Source organism: Mesoplodon bidens (assembly GCF_964165515.1).
Source record: "Mesoplodon bidens genome assembly, chromosome: X".
Taxonomy (NCBI): Eukaryota; Metazoa; Chordata; class Mammalia; order Artiodactyla; family Ziphiidae; genus Mesoplodon; species Mesoplodon bidens.
The window spans coordinates 48,758,275-48,785,190 of NC_138163.1; the positions used below are offsets into that span (position 1 = coordinate 48,758,275).

The window sequence follows — 26,916 nt, forward strand, 5'->3', positions numbered from 1 at the left end:
GTTTTTGCAGAGGGGAGGTGCAGGGCGGGGTGCCCCACGCCGCCGACCCCCGGCCCAGCTCTCCAGCTGCCAGGGAGCTGGAACTGCGGCTGACCCGGGAATGACTGCAGACGCCAGAAGGAGCAGAGGGCTGGGCGGCACACAGGCTGTGGTAGGAGGCGGGACCATGCATCTCGTTGAAAGGCTCCCGGCGCCTGCCTGATTGGCGAAGCTCGCTTGCCATCGGGGTGGGCGGAGCCAGTTGTGCGCCGGGCCTCAGGCCCGCCCAGCGGCCGCCAGAAGTGCGTCAGACCCATCGTTGTCTGCAGCGGCTGGGTTCGTGGTCGGGGTGCTGCGTGGAGTGAAGTTGCTGGGCTGCTGCTCTTCTTGCCCCTCCCTGGCTCAGGGCCGCTGGTCGACCCGCACCCTCCGCGCTCCCCTTGGCCTCGATGTTGTCACCTTACAGGCGGCTCTTTGCAGAAGCACGACCTCCTCGGCCCGCTCCTCTTGGTTATCCCGCGCCCCCCGTCGTCTATCGGCCTCCCGCTCTGCAGCGGTCTCCAGGGTTCTCGGACGGTCGGAGCTATGGCGTCCCGACATGCGGCGGGCCGCTGTGCGCCTACTCCTCATCAGGACCCGGCCCTTGGCGGGCGACGACCCCAATCCCAGGTGGAAATTCCACTTTGGCTTCTGACCTCTCCTCGCCTGATGTTCCTGACGTCGTTCTGGACTTCTTTGATTGGTGAGCGGGGTCGCCAGGCTGCCATGAGCTGGGCGGGCAGAGGGTGAGTGGGCGACCCCTTAGAAGGAGACGGCTGGAGCAGACGTGGGTCTGGGCTTTTGAACCGCTGCCCACGCGCGCTGCCTGCTGGCCAGTCCGTAGAGGAGTTGGTGGTGGGGCTGGGCACGTGCAGCTGCGATGGAGCCCCCTTGTTTCAGCCCCTGTGTTGCTGTGGTACCTAATAGCGCTGAAATGGCGGGGGTCGGGGAGCTACCGCCCCAGGGTCCACCCCTCCATCTCCAGGGACTGAGTTCTCCTCAGCCAGGTATACTGGCCCCTGTGTGTGTGTGCGCGTGGGGAGGGGGTGATGGTGCGGTGAGGGCTAAAGTTAGTATTCCGTGCTGAGTTGAAGGCTGGTAAAACTGGGAGGGCCTCGAACGGCCTAATCCCAGATTCCGCTCCCCACTCTGCTCCGCCAGATAGGGTCCTCTAGCAACGACCCTTCTTATTAAATGCACCGGATGCATTCCTGCTTCTTACCCCTGAATAGACCAGGGTTCAAACCCGTGTCCCCTCCATTGGCAGGCGGATTCTTTTTTTTTTGTTTTCGCTTCGCGGGCCTCTCACTGTTGTGGCCTCTCCCGTTGCGGAGCACAGGCTCCGGACGTGCAGGCTCAGCGGCCATGGCTCACGGACCCAGCCGCTCTGCGGCATGTGGGATCTCCCCGGACTTGGGCACAAAGCTGTGTCCCCTGCATCGGCAGGCGGACTCTCAACCACTGCGCCACCAGGGAAGCCCAGGACATTCTTGTAGGTCGCCATTGCCACAGTGCTGCCACAACATACTCATTACATTTTTATGCAAACAATCACACATTCACTTACCCATATTGTCACAAACAGGAATTAACTCACGTAGGCACGTCAAAACAAACATGCTCACACCTCCCAAGAAGCTCACAAGTTATCTCAAACTCAGAAAAAAGTACACTCACACACATACTTCCACACATTCTCTTATACGTGTATACTTACATTCACATATCACACAAAAACACACGTACACAATCATCACATAGGAATATGCTGACATGCACTCAGATGCTCACCAATTCACTCATACAGATGAGTACACACAAAATATTCACTTAAACATACAGACTCCTTCACAATAAGGCACTCTCAGCCGTGGAAAGGCTTGCATATACCCAGTAACGTACACTCACCTAGTAACAAGACGCTTTCACACATGAACTCCTAAGAACATGCTGATGAATTCCCTCATACATAAACACTCTCAGATGCACACATACACACACTGACACATTCACTGCACATAAACCTACCCAAGCAGAACTGACACATTCACTGCACATAAACCTACTCAAGCAGTCATTCAACCACATGAGCATGCTGACAGTTTCATGCACATAGAGACCTATATTCATTTCCCAACACACGCATTCACTTTTCATGCACCTGAACATGCTCACGATCAGGACCCTACATATACACTTGCACATAAACATGATCACATTCGTCACGAAGCCCCAGCATTCACTCACATAAACTCACAAACATACTCCCATGCTCACATTCCACTCATACAGTGTACTCACACTTTAACAAGCTCACATAAATAAACACAATAAACCCTCACACCTACATGAATATGCTATCATTCATGAACATGCTCACACATTCACATGCACACACAAATGCTTTTTCAATAAATTCAAACATTTCAAATATAATCACACTTGAAGACGTGTAAAAGTTCATATACTCAGGCTCTCAATGTGCATGCTCACCTATAGACACACAATTGCGTTAACACACGTAGTGTTGACTCATCCAAATGTACATACTGACTAAAAACTCAATACTACTCATTCACATTCACACCATATGCTCGCACGTTTACTCAGGTATGCTCACAACTTCACTCATTTCCACGAGCGTGGTCAGACATTGACTCCCTCACTTGAACATGCTCACAATTTCACTGATGTACATACTCAGAGCTGCTCATACAAACACACTGATACATTCACTCCATAAAAATGAGCTGACACCTTCACTCAGTCGCATACCATGATTACCGTTTCTCTCACAGGGATACCCAAAAATATACTCTCCAGTGCTCCCATTTAGCTACCCACATTAACATGCTCACCATCAGGAACATGCTCACGTATGCCCTTGCACACAAATATGCTCGTGCTCACCACAAAGCTCACGCATTCATTAATCCATACACTCACATGAACTCAAGTCATGCGCTCACATTTCACCCACACAGTATACATGCATGAATATGAGCATAAAATACATTCATACAGGCCCGTGAACATGCTTTCATCTAAGCATACACTCACAAGGTAATGCATACACATGAACACCAAGAAACCTTTACTTGACCACTCAAATATTCTTCCGTGAGCATACTCCAAGACACGTACAAATTCACATAATCACTTTCAAAAATGTGCATCCTCACATATACGCACAGGATCACACACTGACTGACCAACATTAAGATGAGTATAGTTCACTTCTTGCAGTGAACATCCTGACGAGTTCCTCACATATGTAAACATGCATACATTTGCACTCACACACACACTTCCCTTCACTCACACAATCATGCCGACAACTCAGTGAGTCACAGCAGTATTACCACACATTCACACAGATGAATATGATGAAAAATTCATTCATACGCCATACATATTAGGTTTAGAGTTCCACAATCACACGTTCACTTTCAATTTTATGCAAATTCTCATTGTCTCAAACGGAAACATGCTTATACATTCACTTGCACAGAAATCTTGTTACAGTCACCAAGAATCTCACAAATTCTTACAACACATAAAACACTTTCCCTTACAGCACACTTTCACACATGACCTTACTCAGATGTACTCCCACATAAACAAGATAAAAAAGAAACCCACCATATAGTCACTACACAGAAACATGCTAATGTGTCTGTACATGCTCACCATCCATACATACAATGAGTGCAATGAAACATCACTTGAAAAATGCTTGCTCACAATGAAGGGGCATGAGCAGGCTCACACATACACTTACACAGAGACATACATATATACACACACTCACACATTCATCACTCAGCAAAAAGTTTAAGCATTCAAGCATCGAAATATGCCCACCAAGTCACTCATATTTAAAGACGTGCATTCACACACGCGGACTGACACATTCAGTCACACAACGTGGTGACATTCACTCAGCCACATGACCATGCCCACATTCATTCACACAGAGGCTCCCACTGAGACATTCACTTACACATGCAGATTAACATTGAGAAGATCAGGATCATGCTTGTAAGAACCCTCACACAAAAACATGCTCACATCCACTATGAAACATAACAGTTTAAAACACACATATGTCAAATTTCAAATGCCATCCTAACACACTGTCACATGTATAAGTTTACACATTCATTCTCACGAGTGTACATGCTTACATATGTTCACACGCTCAAACATTCCCTCAGTCCTGTTAACATGCTGATAGTTCACTCACTCAAATGCACATACAAACTGGCTCACACACATACCCATACTAACATATGCACACTCAGATCCTCAAACATTCCCACAAAGTAGCTCGTACCACACTCGCATAAGCATAATCACATACTCACTTATACACACGAAAGGGATTACAAATTCCCTCACATTCTAGACACATTCATTGCATGTATATGCACACACTCACACATTCACTTTTCCACGCAAATTATCATTGTCACAAACACAGCATGCTTACAGACTCACTTGCTCAAGAACATACACTAAGAATCTCACCCATTCGCTCAGTTACATAAAATCACATTCACTCACACATGCTCTCAGAGTAGGTTATTCAAATATAGTTGTACGTTATCAAGATCACATGAAAACCACCTGCTCATACCCGCTAATATGCCAATAGGATTGCACATGCTAACAAATGGACGCGTAGAGATGGGAACACAAATATTCACTTTGTAAACACAAATTTACACTTAAGAACGCAATCACCCATGAGCCGGCTCACACTTAAACCGTCATAGAAGACATGCTTGCGTACATAAACATGCTCACACAGTCACTCACAAAACATACTCAAATACTCATTCAAATATGCCCACAAAGTTGCTCACATTCAAAGACATAGCAACATTCATGCATACCGACACATTCACTCCTTCGCACAAACCTACTCAAACGGTCACTCAATCACACGAGCGTACCCACAAATTCATTCACACGGGGACTCAAAGATATATACTAAGATGCTCCCACTAACACATTCACTTACACATGCACATTAATATTGTGAAAATCAGGAACATGCTCCCATGGACACTTACACATAAGTGTGCTCACTTCTAGGTGAAGGTCCAGTAGTCACTCACAGAAGAAAATACACTCACATGCACTTACACTCATGTTTGTATTTCACTCGCAGAAATACACTGAACGATTCAAGTCACGGTAATAAACTATACATATTCACTAACTCAGAGAAACATGATAACAGCTGTACACATGGTCACAAATTTAAACATACAGTTGAACACACAAACATGTCAGCATACACAGATGTACAGGTTCACATATTCACTCTAAAGAAGATAAATGCTCGCATAGAAGCGCGTGGTTACACATTCACTCACATTACCACTTGCATTCACTATGCAAATGCATATAGTGACAACTTACCCACATCCATACACATGGTAACTAACGTACATTCACACCCAAATCTTCATACTTTCACACACTCACAAAAAGTATCCCACACCTCACTCACTTTCATGAGCTGAATTACGTATTCATTCACTCATGAAAGTGATTACAAATTAACTCACTTGCAGATATGCTCATTGCAGTTATAAACACCCATTCACACATGCACATTATTATTGTCACTAAGAGTAACAAGCTCATATATTCACTTGCACACAAATATGGTCACACCAAGCTCACAAATTCACTCAATTACACTACTTAAGAATAGTTGCATTCACTCACTCACATGCTCACAAATTACTTTATTCAAATATATTCACTCATTTATGAGATCACTTGAAAAACAAACTCACTGACTGAGAACTCAGCATTACACTAACCTGCATTCACATGCTTATAAATTTATTTATACAGATGAGCACACATACATGTTCACTGTAAGTGTGCAGATTTACAGCCAGGAAATTACTCTTGCCCCTAAACCGTCTCACACATAGCCTGTTGCACACAGATATCCTGCCTTACATAGAGGTACACATTCACTCAGAAAGCACACCAAATATTCACAAACTCAAACTCAAAAATAGACTCACATTCAAAAACACATGCATTTACACTCACACACTGACACATTCACTCTTTCACACAAACATGCTCCAACGTGCATTCAATCAAACGACCATGCTCACACATTCTCTCGAACTGGGATACGAATATATATAGTCAGATGCTCCCACTCACACCTTCACTTACACATGTCATTCACAGTCTTAACCTCCAAAATGTGCTCACATGGATGCACGAACACAAACATGCTCACATCCACCTTGGAGCTCGAACATTTGCTCACAGAAGAAAATACACTCACATGTCCTTCCATGTACACACCCATAATTTACACGAATGCTCACACTACCTTAACTAGCTGAAAACAGTGAATCTGATACTTATTCCCTAACGTGCTAACATCCATACACATGGTCACAAATTAAAAGATGCACTTGAACACGCACAAACATGTACATCAACACAAATATTGTCTCAGATTTACATGTTCATATATTCAGTGTTGTGAGTGGACCAGCTCAGATATACGCATACTTTCAAACATTCATTCACTAATATTAACATGCTTAAAATTCACTACTCAGACACGTGAAGTGACAAATTTACTTACACATATACACATATACACATATATACCCCTTCAGACACTCAGGCATTCATATACCTACCCAAAATTTCCCACATCACCCTTGTGAGCAAATGCACACATTCACTTATACACACAAGAGTGATTGCAAATTCGCACACATTCCAGACATGCTCATTGTGTGTATATGCACAGTCCTACACATTCATTTACTCATGCAAATTTTTGGTCATAAATATTAACATAGTCACAAATATAATTGCACACAAACATGCTCACACTGACTTAGAAGCTCACAAATTCACTCATTTCTATAAAAACCCTTACATTGACTCACACATATGGGCATGAATGACCTCATTCGAATATACAGCTGACCCTTGAACAACAAGAGTGTCACCTGTGTGGGTCCACTTATATGCGGATTTTTTTCAATAAATATACGGCTAGCCCTCTGTATCAATGGGTTCTGCTTTCACAGATTTAACCAGCTGCATATCACGTGCTATGTTTATGATCCACAGTCGGTTGAGTCCGCAAATGCAGACTACGGGGATAGAGAGGGCTGACTATGGGACTTGGACACTCTCAGATTTTGGTATCCTTGGAGGGTGCTGGAATGAGTCCCCCGTGAATAGTCTGCAACTACTGTAGTCACATATTAACAAGGTCACAAGAAAACATACTTGCTCATCCACTATACGTGAATATGCTAACATGATTCGCAGGCTTACAAGTTCATTTATACAGATGAGCATACAAAAGTGTTCACTTTAAGCGTGCCAACGTAGATGCAAGAGATCACTCTCACCCACGAACAGGCTCACCTACACACTGTCACAGACAGATGGGCTCACATACATACACTCACACATTCACTCACTGACAAAACACTTAAACACTCAGACATTCTCAAACTTGCCCACCAATTCACTCCCACTCACAGACACACATACATTTACACGTACATACTGACATTCACTCCTTCACACGAACGTGCTCAAACACTCAATCACATGACCATGCCAAGAGATTCATTCACACAGGGACACAAATGCATACATTCAGGAGCTCCCACTCACACATTCACGTACACATGCACATTTTCACTCTTAGAATCAGGAACATGTTCACATAGGTATTCACATACAAACACGCTCACATCCTCCATGAAGCGCAGAATATCCACTCAGAGAAGCAAATACACTCACATGCACTTCCACTCATGTTTATTCAGGTTTCACTTACACAAATATACTCACCTGTGAACTAGCTCACCACAGTGAACCTGATACACGTTCACTTACTCATACAAACATGCTAACCCCCATGCACATGGCTGCAAATTCAAGGGTACGCTTGAACATACATTTACAGCAGTCCTCAGAGACTGAAATACTAGCACACTTTGAGATTACAAGGCCGCATATTTACTCTCACAAATGCACAAGCTCACGTACATGCTCACTTGTTCACTCACATTATCATGCTTACAGATAACTCACTCAAACACATATACTGGCAAATGTACTCACACATACTAACATACATTCACACTTGGTGGCTCACCGTTCACACACACACAGTAGCCCCACCTCATTCAGATTATCATCATCAATCATGCACTTAAAACATAAACATGGTTACACGTTCACTCACACTCCAGGTACACTCATTTCATTTACACATGCACACACCCATTCCCTTACCCATATAAAATATCCTTGTCACCAACAGTAACATGCTTACATATTGAGTTGCACAGGAACATGCTCACAATCAGCAAGAAGCTCATGATTTCATTCCTTCACTTAAAAAACCATTACATGCATTCCCATATACATGCTCCCTTTTTCAAATATATTCACACATAAACAAGAACACACAAAAAACACATTTACCCCCAACTACTCAGAATTATGCTAATCTGCCTTCACGGGCTTACAAATTCATTCGTACAAGTGAACACACTTAAATATTAATTTTGAACACAAATTTGCACCTACGAAAACACTCTCACCCATGAACATGTTCACACTTATGTCACACAGAGATATGCTTACATACAGTCACATGTTTGCACACTCCCTAAACACACTCAGATTTGCCTACAAATTGAAGTTTAAAACACGTATGTTCACATGCATCCACTTACACTTTCACGGCTTCACATAAACATGCTGATATATTCAGTTAATTTCATGACCATACTCATAAGTTTACTCACATGGGGACCCGAATATAAACACTCAGATGCTTCCCAATGCTGTTACTCACACTTTCACTTGCACATGCACATTCTTGAAATCAGGAACATGCTTACGTATAGATGTACACACAGATATGCTCACATCCACCGTATAGCTCCAACATAAGCTCACAGAAGAAACTCGCTCATATGGACTCACATTCTCACATTCTCTCACATGAATATGCAGACACATTACCTAGCTCAGCAATGATCCGGACACATTCTCTCACTCACAGGAACATAGTAACATCAATATTGTCAATAAAAAAGTATGCCATATGGAGTTTAAGGCATGGAAGGCTTTTTTCAGGACCATTGTAATAGGGGCCAGGGACTATTGCCATAGGGAAAATAAACTCAACTCCACATACAAGACAGACAGATGACAGTTTATGGCCAACAGGGAGGGTGAGGGAGTTAGTGAATGGCAGATTACTGAGAGGAACTTAGGTATTGTGTTGGTTAATTTTAGGTGTCTATTTGATTTGAGTAAAAGATGCCCAGATTGTTGGTGAAACATTTCTTGGTGTGTCTGTGAGCAAGATTCCGGAAGAGATTAGCATGTGAACTGGCAGACTTAGTCAAGAAAATTGCCTTCATCAATGCAAGTGGGCATTATCACAATCTCTTGAGGGCCTGAATAGAACAAAAAGGCAGTGGAAGGATGAGTTTTCTCTTTGCTTGAGCTGGGACATCCATATTATTCTGCTCTTAGACATCACTACTCCTAGTCTGGGACCTTTGGACTTGGACCAGGATTTGCAGCATCAGTCCCCTGATTTTTGGGCCTTCAATCTTGATCTGGGACTTTCCTGTTTGTCAGGCCTTCAGACTTAGAGTGGTTTATACCACTGGCGTTCTTGGTTTCCCAGCTTACAGACAGCAGATTGTAGGACTTCTCAGCCTCCATAATCTCATGAGCCAATTACTATAATAAATCTCCTCATCTATATCTATATCTATATCAACATCTATATCTCTATATAACAGAGAAATAGCATTAATATAAAGATATATCTATAAATATACAGATATTAGATATCTGACATAGCTATCTAGATATATATACCTACCATTGATATTGATCTGTAGATATAGATAGATAAGCTATCTATATGCCTATCTGTTTCTTACTGGTCCTGTTTCTATGGAGAACCCTGACTAACACAAGGATGAAGGGAGGCTGGGGGGTGGAACTTGATTAGACCTCAAGAGGAGGGATGAAGAGCTTAGATACCAAGGAGGGGGGATTCTTGCTAAACTGGCCTAGGAGGATTTTTGCTAAAACTGGGCTTGGCAGGCCAAAGATAGGATCAAGCTTGAGGCCTAGTGAAGAAGAGGACTCAGAATGGCCTCAAGTTTGGTTAAGAAGGGAGTTACTGTGAGTTCCCCTTCTTGTGCAAGGCAAGAAGAGGCATTCTTTTTTCCTGTGAACAATATAAGTCCATTTCTCATTCAGTCACCTTTTGTTCATTAAGGAACAACTGAGCCATCTGCTGATGTTTGGTAGTAGAGGATATTTGCTGGATCATGCCAGCAATGAGGCATTTAATGAGGAGGGTTTCTAAGAAAAGGAAAAGAAAGATTAATGTTTGTAGTGGACTATTTGAAGCCAGCTTCTGAGTCCAGAAGGACAGCCCATTGAAGATGCTGGGCTTGAAGCATGTTTAGATGGTGGAGTGAGGATGGCAGTGGCAATCTGATGGATTTCCTAGTTTACAGTGGATGTTTTCTGATGGCCTAGACATCAGTTAGGTTTGGGTAAGATCATCCACAGTCATGATTATTTCGTGGAGCAGAGCATGGAAGATAAAGTGAATTTCCCGAGTGGCCCACACGGCAGCAGTTCCAGGCACGAGGATCATACATGATCTGCTGCAGGGAAGAGTCCTTTGAAGTTTACATCAAGTTGTCCAACTTCAGCTCACAGGGCTTCTTTAGATCCTGTGAAACAAAGCCCGTTAGAAGAAAACCTAAGGATCCAGTAAGAATCTGGGTGGTCAGCTTTGAGTTCTCTGCGATGTCAAATCAGGAGGGTTGGAGAAAAATTGGAAACATTAGTTTGAAGAGTTGTAGCCAGATGTTGAAGGAAATTGGAAGAATTGAGAATTTGGTAAGGACTGACAAAATGTGTGAGATAGCAGGAGCTAGTCCAATTCACATGTAGGTAACACAACCACGTAGTTTACAAAGAAGTGCAAATTAGCTGAAAGATAATGAACGGGACCAGAATCTCATCCCTCACAAGGGTGTGTTTTGTATTGAAATATAAAATTTCACTCAACCGTCACTTCCTTTTTTTTTTTTTTTTTTTTTTTTTTTTTGCGGTACGTGGGCCTCTCCCTGTTGTGGCCTCTGCCGTTGCGGAGCACAGGCTCCGGGCCGCTCCGCGGCATGTGGGTTCCTCCTGGACCGGGGCACGAACCCATGTCCCCTGCATCGGCAGGCAGACTCTCAATCACTGCACCACCAGGGAAGCCCCGTCACCTCCCTTTTGATCAAAGATAATCAAAGTAAGATTATTCTTGCTTATAGAGTGTCTGGTCTTACTAGATTTGGCTTGCTTATTTGCACAATTGCAGCAAGAATGATAATTGACCACATAGGCCATTTTTAGTTTACTCTGCTGGAACTTTTCAGAAGGAGTCTCACTCCGATTGGACTTTTAAAAGCCTCTCAAAGCTAGGAATCCAAGCCCAAATCTCACCACCACAATTCCCCTGCGGTACCTATAGATCTGGGTAAATTAATCTCTTCTTGAAGGCCCCCAAAATATCCTAAGTTTCCTAGGCCTGCCAGGAGGTGACCTCTCCCACTCACCTATAAGGCTGAGAAAGCTGTAAACCAGGTTCCAGGCCCATTTTCCCAAGAAGACTTCGTAAGCATTGGCTCCATAAAGTCACCTTTAGTTCCTTAAAACTATCTGGTCATGTCTGATTATATATATTGTTCTCAACTATGATAGTCTGGGACTTCCCTGGTGGTCCAGTGGCTAAGACTCTGTGCTCTGAATGCAGGGGGCCCGGGTTTGATCCCTGGTAAGGGAACTAGATCCCACATGCCACAACTACGAGTTTGCATGCCACAACTAAGGATCCCACATGCCGCGACTAAAAGACCCCACATGCCACAGCTGAAGTTCCCGCATGCCGCAACGAAGATCCCTCGTGCCGCAACTAAGACCTGGTGCAGCCAAGTCAATCAATCCATCACTATTTTTAAAAACACTGTATTCTTTCAAAACATGATAGTCCACTCAGAGCTTTGGTCATATAGTCAAATCAATTATGTTCTGTTCCCAGGAGGAAGGATTCTTAGTGAACCTAAGCAGTTCATTGTATTACTGTGAAAATAAGAATACTTAGTAAGAATATTCAAATTCTAGAGTGATCAGGCAGGCAAAAAAAGATAAATACTTCATTTCTGCTTACAGAAGTATGATCTACTAAACTGTTATGAATTGTAGATAGCTGAAGTTAGAAAAGTAGGCAGTTCTTTATATCCAGAAAACAGAACATTAAAGCATCAGCAGTAGTGCAAGCAAAAGCCATAATCGTCCTTGACCAATTCATTCAGCCCTATGTAATTCTTGTTGTGCTTGATCTTGGGTTAGCCATCTCATGAACTTATCAGCTTCTCCAGGAGAATTCTGGAAATCCTGACTCAGGCCGGTGGTACGGTCTCAAAGTTATTTAAGCAATGCCATTAGGAGTTCTGTGCCTCAAGAGTACCTGGCATAGTCCTTTCTGTGGGACTCCAAGATAGTGCCATTTTGTTGACGATAATTACTGTGGCCTGTAGCTGATTGCAAGAGCTTTCAGGGAGGCATCAAACTAAAACAAGTGTGGATGACAAAAGAGTGAAAATGGCCATGGTAAAAGACGTGATGAAAGTTCATTATAAAAATGATGCAATTGCCAAGGACATTTGGTTGTTTCTGTGGCATACAACATTTTAAGACACTAACTGGCATGACAGCTGATAACATTATGCTGATGTTGTCTAATTCTAAGGCAAAGCAGCACCAAGATACGTCATGGACAGCAAGGGCACTGACATTTATAGGAATTAATACAACTTCTGAAGTATTTGTATTAATAACGTTTTACACATAGAAATATAAACTAGAGAAGGTGAAGCATCTCTTCATATTTGGCAGTGCTTCCTGTGCAACTCAACTTATCAAATAAACCTACTTATTGTAACATCTCTCATTTACAAGGTGAAAGAACAAACTCTGGATTTTCCGCAGGCCCTCTGGGAAATATCAGTGTCAGTATGAGATCAAGCAGATTTCATTTAGGATTTGAATTTGGAAAGACCAAATATCACTAGTTGTTAGAAATGGCAAAAGATTTGTACACTTGGCTAAATAGAATCATGGGTCACTAAGAAACTATTTGGCCACCTATTTAACCAGAGTACTAACATAAGATTTCAAAAGTAAATATTGGAAGTAATGTGATTAAAAAGAGCCTTCTCTCTTTTAGAAGTAAGAAGACTCATTTATCTTACAAATAAAGGACATGATAAATCAACAAGAAGCACAGGAAATTATTCTGATAAGACACAGAATCTCTGCTTTCTATGGAGATTACTTAGAAGGTAAGGAAAAACCTATTATCATCTCTTATTAAGAGCAAACCTAAGAGGGTTTTGTCTTAGCAACTTTCAAATATACAATATAGTAGTATTAACTGTAGTCATCACGCTGTACATTACATCCCCATGACATTTATTTTATAACTAAGAGTTTGTACGTTTTTTATGGCCTCATAGCTGCGTTTCATTTTTTAATATATTTTTATTGAAGTGCAGTTGATTTACAATGTTACGTTAGTTTCTGGTGTACAGCAAAGGGATTCAGTTATATATATAAATATATATATACATATATACATATATATATACACAAAGACACACATTCTTTTGCATATTCTTTTCCATTATGGTTAACAACAGGATATTGAATATAGCTTCCTGTGCTATGCAGTAGGACCTTGTTGTTTACATATTTTATGTATAGTAGTTTATATCTGCAAATCCCAAACTCCTAATTTATCCCTTCCCCACCCCCTTTCCCCTTTGGTAACCATAAGTTTGTTTTCTATGTCTGTGAGTCTGTTTCTGTTTTGTAAATATCAATAAGTTCATTTGTATCATTTTGTACTAGATTCCACATGTAAGTGATATCATATGATACTTGTCTTTCTCTGTGTGACATACTTCACTTAGTATAATAATCTCTAGGTCCAACGATGTTGCTGCAAATGGCATTATTTCATTATTCTTTATGGCTGAGTGGTATTCCATTGTATATATGTACCACGTTTTCTCTATCCATTCACCTGTCGATAGACATTTAGGTTTCTTCCGTGTCTTGGCTGTCGTAAATAGTGCTGCTGTGAACATTGCAGTGCATTTATCTTTTTGAATTAGAGTTTTCTCTGGATATATGCCCAGGAGTGGAATTGCTGGATCATATGGCAACTCTAGGTTTAGGTTTCGAAGGAACCTCCGCACTGTTTTCCATAGTGGCTGCACCAATTTAATTTCCCACCAACAGTGTAGAAGGGTTCCTTTTGCTCCACACTTTCTCCAGCATTTAGTGTTCGTAAACGTTTTTTTAAAATTTTATTTTCTTTTCTTTCTTTATTTGGCTGTGCTGGTTCTTAGTTGGGGCACGTGGGATCTTTGTTGCCCCGTGCAGGATCTTCATTGCACGTGGGATCTTTTAGTTGTTGCATGCAGGATCTTTAGTCGTGGCATGTGGGATCTTTGGTTGTGACATGTGGGATCTTTCAGTTGTGGCATGTGGGCTCTTACTTGTGGCATGCGGGGTCCTTTAGTTGTGGCATGTGGGATCTAGTTCCTCGATGAGGGTTTGAACCTGGGCTCCCTGCATTGGGAGTGTGGAGTCTAAACCATTGGACCACCAAGGGAAGTCCCTGTTTGTAAACTTTTTGATGATGGCCATTCTGACCGGTGTGAGGTGATACCTCATTATAGTTTTGATTTGCATTTCTCTAATAATTAGTGATGTTGAACATTGAAGAAGATGTCTTCTAATCCTAGTTTTTTTGAGAGCTTTTATCATGGAAGTTTCTTGAATTATGCTAAAGGCTTTATAAATGTCTCTTAAGATGATCATGAGGATTTTTCTGGTATTCTGTTAGATGTATTACACTTTGATTACTTTTTTTAATATAAATTTATTTATTTTTATTTTTCTCTGCGTTGGGTCTTCATTGCTGTGCGTGGGCTTTCTCTAGTTGCGCTGAGCGGGGGCTATTCTTCATTGCAGTACGCGGGCTTCTCCTTGCAGTGGCTTCTCTTGTTGCGGAGCACAGGCTCTAGGCGTGCCAGCTTCAGTAGTTGTGGCACGTTGGCTCAGTATTTGTGGCTCAAGGACTCTAGAGCGCAGGCTCAGTAGTTGTGACACACGGGCTTAGTTGCTCTGGGGCATGTGGGATCTTCCCGGACCAGGGCTCGGACCCGTGTACCCTGCATTGGCGGGTGGATTGTTAACCGCTTCTCCGGCAGGGAAGTCCCTACACTGTGATTTCTTTTCTTTCTTTCTTTCTTTCTTTCTTTTTTGCTGCTGTTGCGTCTTCGTTGCTGCATGCGGGCTTTCTCTAGTTGCAGTGACTGCAGGCTACTCTTCGTTGCGGTGTGCGGTCTTCTCATTGCGGTGGCCTCTCTTGTTGCGAAGCATGGGCTCTAGGCACGCAGGCTTCAGTAGTTGTGGCACTTGGGCTCTAGAGCGCAGGCTCAGTATTTGTGGCGCATGGGCTTAGTTGTTCCGTGGCATGTGGGATCTTCCCAGACCAGGGCTCGAACCTGTGTCCCCTTCATTTTTGGGTGGATTCTTAACCACTGCTCCACCAGGGAAGTCCCTACACTGTGATTTCTTAATGTTAAATCAACATTATATTCCTGGGATACAAATCCAAATCAACATTATATTCCTGGGATAAAAATCCTTTGGTCAGGGCATACAGTCTTTGTGTATGTTCTTGGACTGCTACAGGCATTATACCCAAGGAGTCTAGGTCGTTTACAGGGAGAGTCCAAAACGGGTTCCAAACAGGCAAGTACAAACAGGCAAGAAACTCATACAATATGGAAGATTCTCTTCTATCATTATACACAATCATGCATGAAGTGAATCTTTTTTTAGAATGAGAAAAAGTTCATAATGAAAGAAGATAACAACTACCATGAACAAAAATTACAAAATATCACACACACACAAACACACACACACACACAAACACACAATGCCACATATGGCATGATTCCATTTCTATGAAATGTCCAGATCAGGCAAATCCATAGTGGCAGAAAGGAGATTAGTGGTTGCCAGTGTTTGAGGATAGGAGGGAATGGGGTATGACCGCTTCCTGGGTATAGGGTTTGTTTTTGAGTTGATGAAGATGCTCTGAAACTAGATAGGGGTGATGGTTGCACAGCATCGTGAATGTACTAAAAGAACTGATTTGTACATTTTATTTTTAAAACTTTTTATTTGATTTGTCCATTTTAAAGTGACTGAAATCATTAATTTTATGTTATTTTATTTTCACTTTAGTTTAAAAATAATAAAGGAAGAAATGTGCAACCCCGTCTTAACAGAGAAGAGGCTTCTTGTAAAAAAAAAAAAAAAAAAAAGCCTGAGTTGGGACGTTAAGGATGATTAGGGCTTAGAAAGTCAGTTTTGGCCAAAGCTATGCATAAGGTCTAGTTAGAGGAATGAAGATGGGCAAAGATCCATTAGAAGAAAGAGAACATAGCATATTTGAAGGATTAAAAGATGATCTGTGCAGCTACAGCAGTGAGCATGGAATGTGTTCATTTTGTGATGTATCCAGACATTAATTTGCACTTACTCTGTGCCAAGCTCGACATCAAGTAGGCCCTTGTAAAGTATTAGCTCATTAAATCTGTACAGCAATCCGATGAGGTTGGGACTATTTTTCACCTCATTTACTGATGGAGAAATTGAGAATTATTATAGAAGACAGGATTTGAGATATTAACTCCTGAGCCCAAGATCTCACAGCCTGTAAGTGAACTGGAACTTTTATCCAGGCAGTCTGGTTTGAGAGCTCACACCCTTTAACTGCCACAGCTGCCCAAAGACACCAGGTCCTGCCTCTGCAGGGCAGCTCATCTCATGAGTTTAAAGACACAGGGGATTGGAAAGTGTTTCTGTGTAGAGTTTATGTTTACAGTTTGCCTAAAGTTCAACCGAAACAAGCTTTACCCATACACTCACACACACCCACTCAACCCTCCAGATACGTTCCTGAGTCATACAACGTTTTTGCTTCTACATAGTGTTTGCACAGATTTTACCTTTAGACCTCCCAATTCTTCCCAAATCTTAAGGGTATTTTGAAATCCTTCAGGTAGAAACACTGCCTCACCTGAGAGTGGTGTTCCATCAGGGGCGCAGGCAGAGGTGTTGAGTATATCTGAGGCTAGGATATTAAACCAACATATGGGGAAGGAAGCTTTTTTCCTAATCTCTGAGTTTCCTAGGTGGCCATGGGAGAAAGAAGAGAAGTCATTATGTACATGAAATTTTCTACATCAAAATTAATGATATATGTAAATTTCATTAAAATCTGTCAGTGGTTCCCTATTTACTATCTAAACATGAGTACACTTCCTAACAAAGGTCTTAAATTTTGTTTTTGTGTTTTTGGAAGTGGGTGTGACTGATGTTATAGTCACTTCTGTGTTTATTTTGTGTCAGAAGGCACACTGTTTGCATTCTTTGTCAGGATATATAAGAGGAAGTAGATGCGAGGTAAGTAAAATTTGTTTAATATCTGAGCTCAAAATTCTATAACCTGTTCTAAGTTTCTGGGTCTCTGTCAACCCTATTTTGCCTTTCCAGCTGGCTCACTATTAAGCTGTGCCTGTAGAGATTTCCTGAGAGAGACAAGACGTCTGAAGGAAGGAGAATCTACCATGTCTTGTCTCTGTTCCTGTTCCTCTCTGTATCACCCCCAAAGACAAGAATAGTCTTGCAAATGAACTTTTATTACTTTATTTATTTTGTTTTTATTTATTTATTATTTTTGGCTGTGTCAGGTCTTCGTTGCTGCGCATGGGCTTTCTCTAGGTGCGGCGAGCGGGGACTACTCTTCGTTGTGGTGCGCGGGCTTCTCATTACGGTGGCTTCTCTTGTGCAGCACGGCCTCTAGACTTGCGGGCGTCAGTAGTTGTAGCACGCGGGCTCAGAAGTTGCAGCTCACAGGCTCTAGAGCACAGGCTCAGTAGTCGTGGCTCACAGGCTAAGTTGCTCCGCAGCGTGTGGGATCTTCGCGGACCAGGGCTTGAACCCATGTTCACTGCGTTGGCAGGTGGATTCTTAATCACTGTGCCACGGGGAAGCCCTCTGATGAATTTTTAAGAAGAATTCTTTGATATGTCTTTTATATAATTGTGATATGTTCTTTATCCTTTCATCGGCCCAGAACACTTAGCTTGTCTCCATTCCTTGGCTCTTGTGAATAATGCTGCAATGAGCATAAGGGAGCAGAGCAGAAATCACCTCCTTTGGATCTGTTTTCAGGAGTGGGATTGCTGGCTGATCTGACAGTTCTACTTTCAGTCTTTTGAGGAACCTCCATGCAGTTGTCCACAGTGGCTGCACCATTTTACTTTCCCACCAACAGGGCACGAGGGTTCCCTTTTTACCACACTCTTGCCAACACATGCTGTCTCTTGTCCTTTTGATAATAGCCATCCTAATAGGTGTGATGTCTTAATTGCAGCTTTGATTTGCATTTCCCTGATGGTTAGTGATGTTGAACACCTCTTCATATACCTATTTGCCAGTTGTATGTCTTCTTTGGGAAAATGTTTATTCGAACCGTGTGCCCTTTTATTAATTATTGGTTGATGTTTTTTTTTTGCTGTTGAGTTGATTGAATTCCTTTTATATTTTGCATATTATCCCCTCAACAGATAACATGATTCGCAAATATTTTCTTCTGCTTCACAGGTCAGTTGCCTTTTCATTTTGTTGATTGTTTCCTTTGCTGTGCAGAAGCTTTTGAGTTTGATGTAGTCCACTTGTTTATTTTTGATTTTGTTGCCTTTGTTTTGGTGTCATTTCAAAAAAATATCATTGCCATAACCTATGTCAAGGAGCTTACCCCTGTGTCTTCCTCTAGGAGTTTCACAGATTCAGGCCTTACGTTTAAGTCTTTAATCCATTTTGAGTTCATTTTGGGGTATGGTGTAAGATAAGGCTCCAGTATAGTATCTTTGCACGTGGATATGCAGTGTTCCCAGCAGCATTTATTGAAGAGACTATCCTGTCCTCATTGTGTGTTCTTGGAGTTCTTGTCAAATAGTTGAACATATACGTGTGGGTTTATTTCTGGGCTCTATATTTTGATCCATTGGTCTATATATATATATATCTGTTCTTATGCCACTACCATACTGTTTTCATTACTATACCTTTGTCATATAATGAAATCAGGAACCATGATGCCTCCAGGTTTGTTATTTGTGGGGTGGTTCATCAAAGGGTACAAATGATCAGTTATAAGATGAATACATTCTAGGGATCTAATGCACAGCATGCAGATTTAATTTAAGATATTGTATGGTATGCTGGAGACTTGCTGAGAGAGTAGATCTTAGTTTTATCCCACGCACCACCCCAAAAAACCTTCAGCTATGTGAGGTTATAGATGCATAAATTAGTTTGACTGTGGTAATCATTTAACAATGTGTACGTACACCAAGCATCACATTGTTCCCCTTCAATATACAAATTTTATGTGTAAATTATACTTCCATATAGTTGGAGGGGATGGGAGGAATGTGTATCCTGTTCACATGGAAAAAATTAATTACTATAAACTGTCAGAGGTGAAGCACAGTATTTGGGTTACTAGAAAAATAGACTTTTAGTCAGCTGTCTTCAATAAACTCAATGAGCAAAAGGAAACAGTGATCAAAGAACTAGGAAACAATGAGAAAGATGTATCCCAAAGAGATAGAAATTATAAATAGGGACAGAGTAAAAGATCTTCAGCTGAAAAGCACAGTAAGTGAAATGAAAAATTAATAAAAGATGTCCAACAGCAAATTTGAACAGGAGAAAAAGAATCAGCAAAGTTTAAAAGGTTAGTTGAAATATCCAGTCTCTGGAAAGGAAAAGAGGAGCAGAAAAAGCAAAGAATGAAGAATAATGAGCAAATCCTATGAGACTTATATGCATCAGCAAGCTTATCAATGTACACATAATGACAGTGGCAGAGGCAGAGGAGAGAGAGAAAGGGGCAGGAAATCTTTAAAGAAATGATGCCTGAAAACCTCCAAACTCGGAGGAAAGACATGAATCTACACACCCAGTAAGTTCTACAAACTCCAAGCAGGATAAAATCAGAGATCCCCACCTAGGCACATCATGATCAAATTATCAAAAGTCAAAGACAAAGAGTGAACCTTGAAAACAGCAATAGAAACAACTCCTCATATACAAGTAATCGTCGGTAAGATTTGTGCGCATTCCTCTACAGAAACCACAGAGGACAGGTGGCATTGGAATGGCATATTAAAAGCGTAGAACAAATGAACAAAAATACCCTTTCCACCAAGAATTCTATATGTGGGGGAAATGAAGGGGAGTTAAAGACATTCCAAGACAAACAATAACTGAGAGAGTACATAGCTAGTAAGCTTGCCCTATAGAAAGTACTGAAAGGAGTCCTTCAGGCTGAATTGAAAGAATGCTGGGCACGTATTTGAAGCAATATGAAGAAATAAACCACAAAGGCCAAGGTAACTACACAGGTAAACACAGAAGCCAGTATTGCTGCACTTTTGGCTTATATCTCCTTTTTGTTCTCATATATGATTTAAAATACAAATGTATAAAGCATTAACTATAAATCTCTGCTAATGGGCACCAAATATACAAACATGCCGTGTGTCACCATAATTAAATAAAGAAATGGGGCAGAGTTAGGGAAAAGCAGAGTTTTTGAATACTATGGCAACTATCTCCGTATTAATACAAACTTGATTATTATAAAGCTAAGATACTAATTGTAACTCCCAGTGTAACCACCGACACTGCCCCCACAAAAAGCTCCAGCACTAAAAAAAAACTAAAACAGTACAGCAGAAGGAGTGATAAAGGATCACTTTGTACACTATAAAAAGTAATTAATAACAGAAAGTAGAGTAATTGAGGAGTGAAGGAACAAAAAAGACTGACATGTGGAAAATAAATAGGAAAATGTCAGGAAAACTCTTTCCTTGTCAGTAATCAAAACAATAACCATAGATAAAACTGTTCAACGAAAAGACAGCACCAGTGAGTGAACTTCAGGCAGTCACCTTAGCGCTGGATGCTCTGGCCAACAGTTAGCACCATCTGCACATTTTCATAGACAATCAGGCCGTTGTCATCGGTCTGGCTGTCTGGTCCGGCCCGTGGTGGCAGCGACGTTTCCTTGTGTAAAACTGTCCCCTTTGGGGTAAAGAGCCTTGGGAATCTCTTGGCCCACAGACTCCCAAATTATAAATCCAGGTCACACGTGTCTCTACATATACTAAAACCACTACGCAGGGCTTCGCCAAGACCCTCCTTATGGGCTTTGGAGTTCCGGGCCTTATTGATGGTGATCGAAGCATGCATTTTACTTCACAGGATACACCACGCTGGGCTCTTGAACAGCCTTCAGTGGACCTTATGCCTCCCTACCTGGCCTTAGGCTGCAGGACTCAAGAGTTCCAGAGTGGCTTACTTCCACAAGTTCAGATTCCATTACACGAAAATGGCACGTTTCTGTCGCTTGCAACACGCCAGAGGTGAATTATAGTATAGGGTCTGACTGCATCCTTTGATGTTTGACTGCTGAGGGCTTTTAAACGTCAACCCTCCCTCTTCCCCACTGCCCCACCCTCCACTCTCTCCTTTGGCACGGTTGTAGGGTGGAGGGCAGGAGGAGTGGGCATCAAACGACACTAGCTACTGCCAGCACAAGGGAACTGTCATGCTGGCCCCATCCACTAATCACAGTAGAACTCCCAAAGCAATTTCTTCCATTCCTGACTCTCTGAAGTCTATTTTGGAGCAGCTTGAAAAGGATGCCCTGCTCTCCCCGCAGAAGCCTCCTCACGTAAGGAATACACTTTGCATCGCGTCTCGGTAGTGTGTGTGTGTGTGTGTGTGTGTGTGTGTGTGTGTGTGTGTGTGGTGTCACCAGTCTTGATTGACCGTTGAACCCAACTTGGGATAGGAGGACTCCATAGTGACTCAGGGTGGCAACAACAGCTCTTCTCCTCAGCCTTCCCAGGAGCGCACTGCAGAATGTGTGCTTCCCATCTGTGAAGCGTTAGGATGTGTCAAATTAGATGTCCTGGATCCCAAGGCAGTGTGCTTACTGGAAGTAAGGGACATAGCTTATGTTCTCCTGAACGTGAAGTTACAGCTGACACCCAGTCTAGCTTCTATGCCCATCAACAGTAGTAACTGGGATTAGCATAAAATAGTTGTTGATTTCTTCCTCGTTTTCAGCATTCGTTACCCGTGACCACTCGGCTAAGTGGGGCTGAGTACAACAAAATGTCTTGGACTGTTGACCGAGAAATGATTCTAGGAAGCCTGTGCTGTTAAGGTCTGCCATGCTGTATTAGTCTGCTCAGGCTGCCCTAATAAAATGCCATAGGCTGGGCGGCTTAAACAAGACAGTTATTTATTTCCTACAGTTCTGGAGGCTAGGAAGCCCAAAGTCAGGGTGTCAGGATGGTGGAGTTCTTGGTGAGGGCCCTCGTTTTGGCTTGAAGATAGCCGCCTTCTTCCTGTGGCTTCACGTTGGGATGGTGGGAGGAGAGTACCATCTATGGTCTCTTCCTGTAAGGGCAATAATCCCAATGTGTGGACCCCAGCCTCCTGACCTTACCAAAACTGAATGACCTACCAAAGACCCAGTCTCCAAATACCATCTCCTGGGGGTGGGGTGGGGCTGGGGACGGGCTTCTCGTATGAATTTGGGAGGCAAGGGGTGTACACAATCCAGTGCAGAGCAGGTGCTCAGACCAGTCTTTAAAAGAAATCTCTCTCTCTCTCTCTCTCTCTCTCTCTCTTCCCTCTCTCTCTCTGTCTTCATTTCTTGGAGGCTGCAACGGAATTGGGGAGCCCTGATGAAACACTCTCCAGCTCCTGTCTTTACTGCTTCTTCCACTCTCCATTCTCACTGCATCCATATCGACTCTGTATGTCCTTTTCTAAGGAGCCTTAACAGCATTAAAACCTCCAAATTTGCTTGCTGTCTCTTGTGGGAGGTTTTAAGCGTTGCTGAGATTTGATCTATACAACTTCTCTCTCTCTCTCGGTTTTGAACTAAGTGTCTGTATCAGCGTGAGCTGCCCCAGGGTGGCAATTGGGGAACACATGCAGGTTCCCATACCCCAGGGCGCCGCCTTTAGGGGTATTGTAGTTTTGCTCTTGCAGTTGTGGAATGAAAAGAAGGGATTCCTGTGCGATCACAGAGGCTGAGGGTGAGCTGGCCCTTTAAGGCCTCCAGGGAAAGTGAAGACCTTGATCACTCATTGGGCGGTGGTGCTGTCAATCCTTGGCTGCTGGCAAATGAGCTTAGAGTCGGCGCTGGAGGAAGTGGCCCTTCGTTGACCCTTGAAAGGTCCGCCTGCCGTCACCAGCCAATCAAGCTCTTTCCCGCCTTGTGCGCAGCAGCCGCGGCCCAGTCTCGGTGGGGCGCTCCGCGGGCAGGCCGTCTGCACTTCCCGTAGCGGGGCTCGCAGAAGAAACTTCTCCGACTCTTGTCCCCTGGGCAGCCGGCTTCTCTGCAGCCCCCACCGCGTCCCGGTGGCCCAGCTGCCAACAGCGTCCCCTCCCTCAGCGACACTCAGCGCAGCGGCCGCCATCTTCCCCACGGTCGTCACTGCAGCCCGATCCGTGTCTGGCGTGTCCCTCCAGCCATGTCTGCCACCGAGGAGCGTGGATCGATCCCAGGTGGCCAGGATAGAGCTGGTGGCAGGGCGGGTGGTGACCCCAGTCCCCTCGGGGTCCGTGCCTCCCCTTCTGGAGGGATGGATGGAGTCGAGGGGGCCACGGCCCTTCTGGCTTCCCTGGGGCTCTCCAGAGCCCTTCACGGGGAGGATGGTGGGCAGGAGGCCGCCCAGGCCGCAGTGGCAGAAGACTGGGATGCAGAGATGGTGGAGGAGGAGGTGGAAGAGTTTGAATTAGACACTGAGGACCGGGAGGAGGCTGAGTACCAGTCAGAAGAGGGGGAGGAAACTGAGGAAGAGGTCGAGGAGGAGGAAGAGACAGAAGAGGAGGACGAGCATGGGCAGGGAGGCGCGGGAGTGGTCGCAGGCCGCGGGGCGCCCGCGGTGCAGTTTCATTCCCTGCTCCGGGATGTGGCCCATTGTCTTCTGCACCACAGCCACTACAAGGACCGTGTCCTGGTCGGGCCCCACGCCAGCCGCGTGATGGTCAGGCGCCGCTCCCAACGGCCCTCGGACCCTGCAGAGGCTGCCACGCTTCCTCACGGGCAGGAAGACCTGGGAGAGGCAGGTGAGGTCTGGGGGGGTCGAGTACCAGGCCGAGGGCCCCCCGCCCTGGGAGCCGCGGGAGCCTGCGGAGGGGGTGGCATCCCAGAAGGCAGAGGAACCGGTGGTGGGGGCAGGGGAGGCTGAGTTCTCGGCGGGCGAGGTCCTGGCTGATGCCTCCGAGTCTTGGGTGGCTGGGACTTGTGGACCCGTCGAAGGGGCCGAGGCTGGCGAGGCGCTGCCCAGTCCCCTGTCCCTTGCAGCCCCTGGTGCGGCATCGGCCTCAAAGGCAGGGTGCACTCAGCGCTGGCCTCTGGCGGTTAAGCAGCGGGTCAAAGCTCTCAAAAACCTTCAGGCACGATATGCACAAATAGAAGCCCAATTCAATAAAGACCTTTAGGATCTTGAGAAAAAGTATGCCGCCTTCTACCAACCTAGGGGCAAACAAATGGCATACCTCACTTTTGGCTGACGGGCTTCTAAAAATGTAAAGATTCTCAGTACGATGACCTGAGAAAATGATGAAATGGCACAGGGGCACATTTCAGTGGCTGAGGAATCAATGAGATTTGCGGTAGAATTTGTCTTGAAAGCGGGTGAACATTTTCCAGTGAGGTTCTGGCAGAAACATACAAAAATCCGCTCAGAATCAAATGATTTTGATGCCTTCTCCAAAGGGCCAGAAATAATCAGCAGCACAGTGTGTGAGATCTACTGGAAACAGGGGGATAATGTGAAAACTGTCAAGCAGCAAAAGTGTGAGGGCCAAGGAAGTGCTGTATCAACCAGTAGGAACATGACCAGTTATTTTTCTTATTTATTTATTTATTTTCTGACATATTTCTCTTCTCCAGATCCTCCTGAGAGCAGAGAACTAGATTCTGCTGCTGATTTTAAATCGGGAAATGTTTCCCACCACCTTGGGATGCCAAAGTCCGTATCACTCGACACTAAAGAAGAGAGTGAATATCATTATGAAAATGCTGAGGAAGAGAAAGAGGATGGAGATGAAAAAGCAGAAGAAGGACCGAAGCTGGATATGGTCTCAGCAGAGGGCAGCTCTGGAGAACACAAGGTATTATTGTATAGTGCAACCGGTCCTGACATACACCTGTTACTGACAGCTTTATGTTTTGTTTTGTTTACATCCTTAATCTATTTTTTGTTTATCTTTTTAACATCTTTATGGGAGTATAATTGCTTTACAGGGGTGTGTTAGTTTCTGCTTTATAACAAAGTGAATGACCTATAGTATACCTATATCCCCATTTCTCTTCCCACTTGCGTCTCCCTGCCACCCTCCCTATCCCACCCGTCTAGGTGGTCACAGAGCTCCGAGCTGATCTCCCTGTGCTAAGCAGCTGCCTCCCTTTAGCCATCTATCATGTTTTTAATTGTTTTTGTAAAGTAAATAAGAAAAAAGTGTTGAAATTTAGTTTTGGAAAAACAGTTTAATGATAATAATGTACTTGTATTCCAGATGGTATAGAAGGAAGTGTGTTCTGAAATGTATTTCATTTACAGCCACAAGTCCTTTGTCCTGTAGCTTTAAGTCTACTGCAGATGGGAAATTTATCAGACCTGGAAATAGAGACCTATATTTTTTTAGAGGTCTAAAATATAGAGACCTATATTTTTAGAGACTGGTCACCAGGAGAAGCAGCTAAAGCGCCTAAGCTGTGCACTAGCTGTACCTTCATCACCTGGCCACAGAAATGAAGTCTCTTGGAATAGCAATGCCTTTGAGAAGGTGACTCCTTACAAAGTAGTAAAAAGTTAAGGATTTCAAATAAGACTGCATTTCATGAGTAATTCACAAATATTAGTTCAATTTAGATGTTTTATTCAAAAGGAAAGAAAATTAGCCATAATATTATTATTGGCTATCACTGAGTTGGTAATTCAATTCTAGTTTCTCTTTCCGCTACCCATTCATCTTTTCCTTTCTCTCTCTCATCTCTCTCTCTCTCTCAGTATCACACTCTTTCTTTCTCCCTTTCTTAATTTTCACACCTGTGGCTGTTTGATAAAAGCCACATTCTCATTTTATAGATATGGAAACTGAAGGTCAGGGCTTATAAGGGATTTATGATCCCTGTAAGGAGCGTAGGCTCTTAAGGTGGAAAGACATTTAAATAACAGAGTGGCCTTTGAAGAAAAGAAACTAACATATATAGTGGTTGGCAACAGAGAGATGTGGTTGGTGTGATGAAATGATGTGCACCCTGACAACCAAGGGTCTCTGTTACAAGAAGAAAACATTTTGTTTTCTCCTTGGAGAGCCAAGAGATGTACATAGTATTGACTCATATTTAGAAAGTCCCTGGTGCATGTTGTTGGTGTACAATTGTTAATTGACTCTTATCCCATCCTACAGTTGGAAGACATTAAAAGAAGTGGACAGCGAAAGAAGAGAAGGATTTGTCCTTCACGGAGATTCTAGTTTTCATTAGCCCACAACACAGATTTTGTTTCAAAGTTC

At 43.4% G+C, this 26,916-nt stretch overlaps 1 protein-coding gene across 1 annotated transcript; it reads left to right on the forward strand.

The window, feature by feature from the left end:
• Positions 1-338: 338 nt before the first annotated feature.
• Positions 339-26,916, forward strand: LOC308609115 (uncharacterized protein). Its single transcript, XM_081222658.1, has 4 exons — positions 339-721; positions 24,329-24,459; positions 25,289-25,509; positions 26,812-26,916. Exons 1-4 carry the CDS (start codon positions 429-431, stop codon positions 26,875-26,877), a joined length of 711 nt encoding a protein of 236 aa, XP_081078784.1. The 5' UTR covers positions 339-428; the 3' UTR covers positions 26,878-26,916.

Coding starts and splice junctions, on each gene's coding strand:
- LOC308609115 (XM_081222658.1), top strand. CDS start 429: ATGTTGTCACCTTACAGGCGGCTCTTTGCAGAAGCACGACCTCCTCGG. Junction 722..24,328: donor GTTCTGGACTTCTTTGATTG/GTGAGCGGGGTC, acceptor TCTGCACCACAG/CCACTACAAGGACCGTGTCC. Junction 25,510..26,811: donor GCAGCTCTGGAGAACACAAG/GTATTATTGTAT, acceptor CCCATCCTACAG/TTGGAAGACATTAAAAGAAG.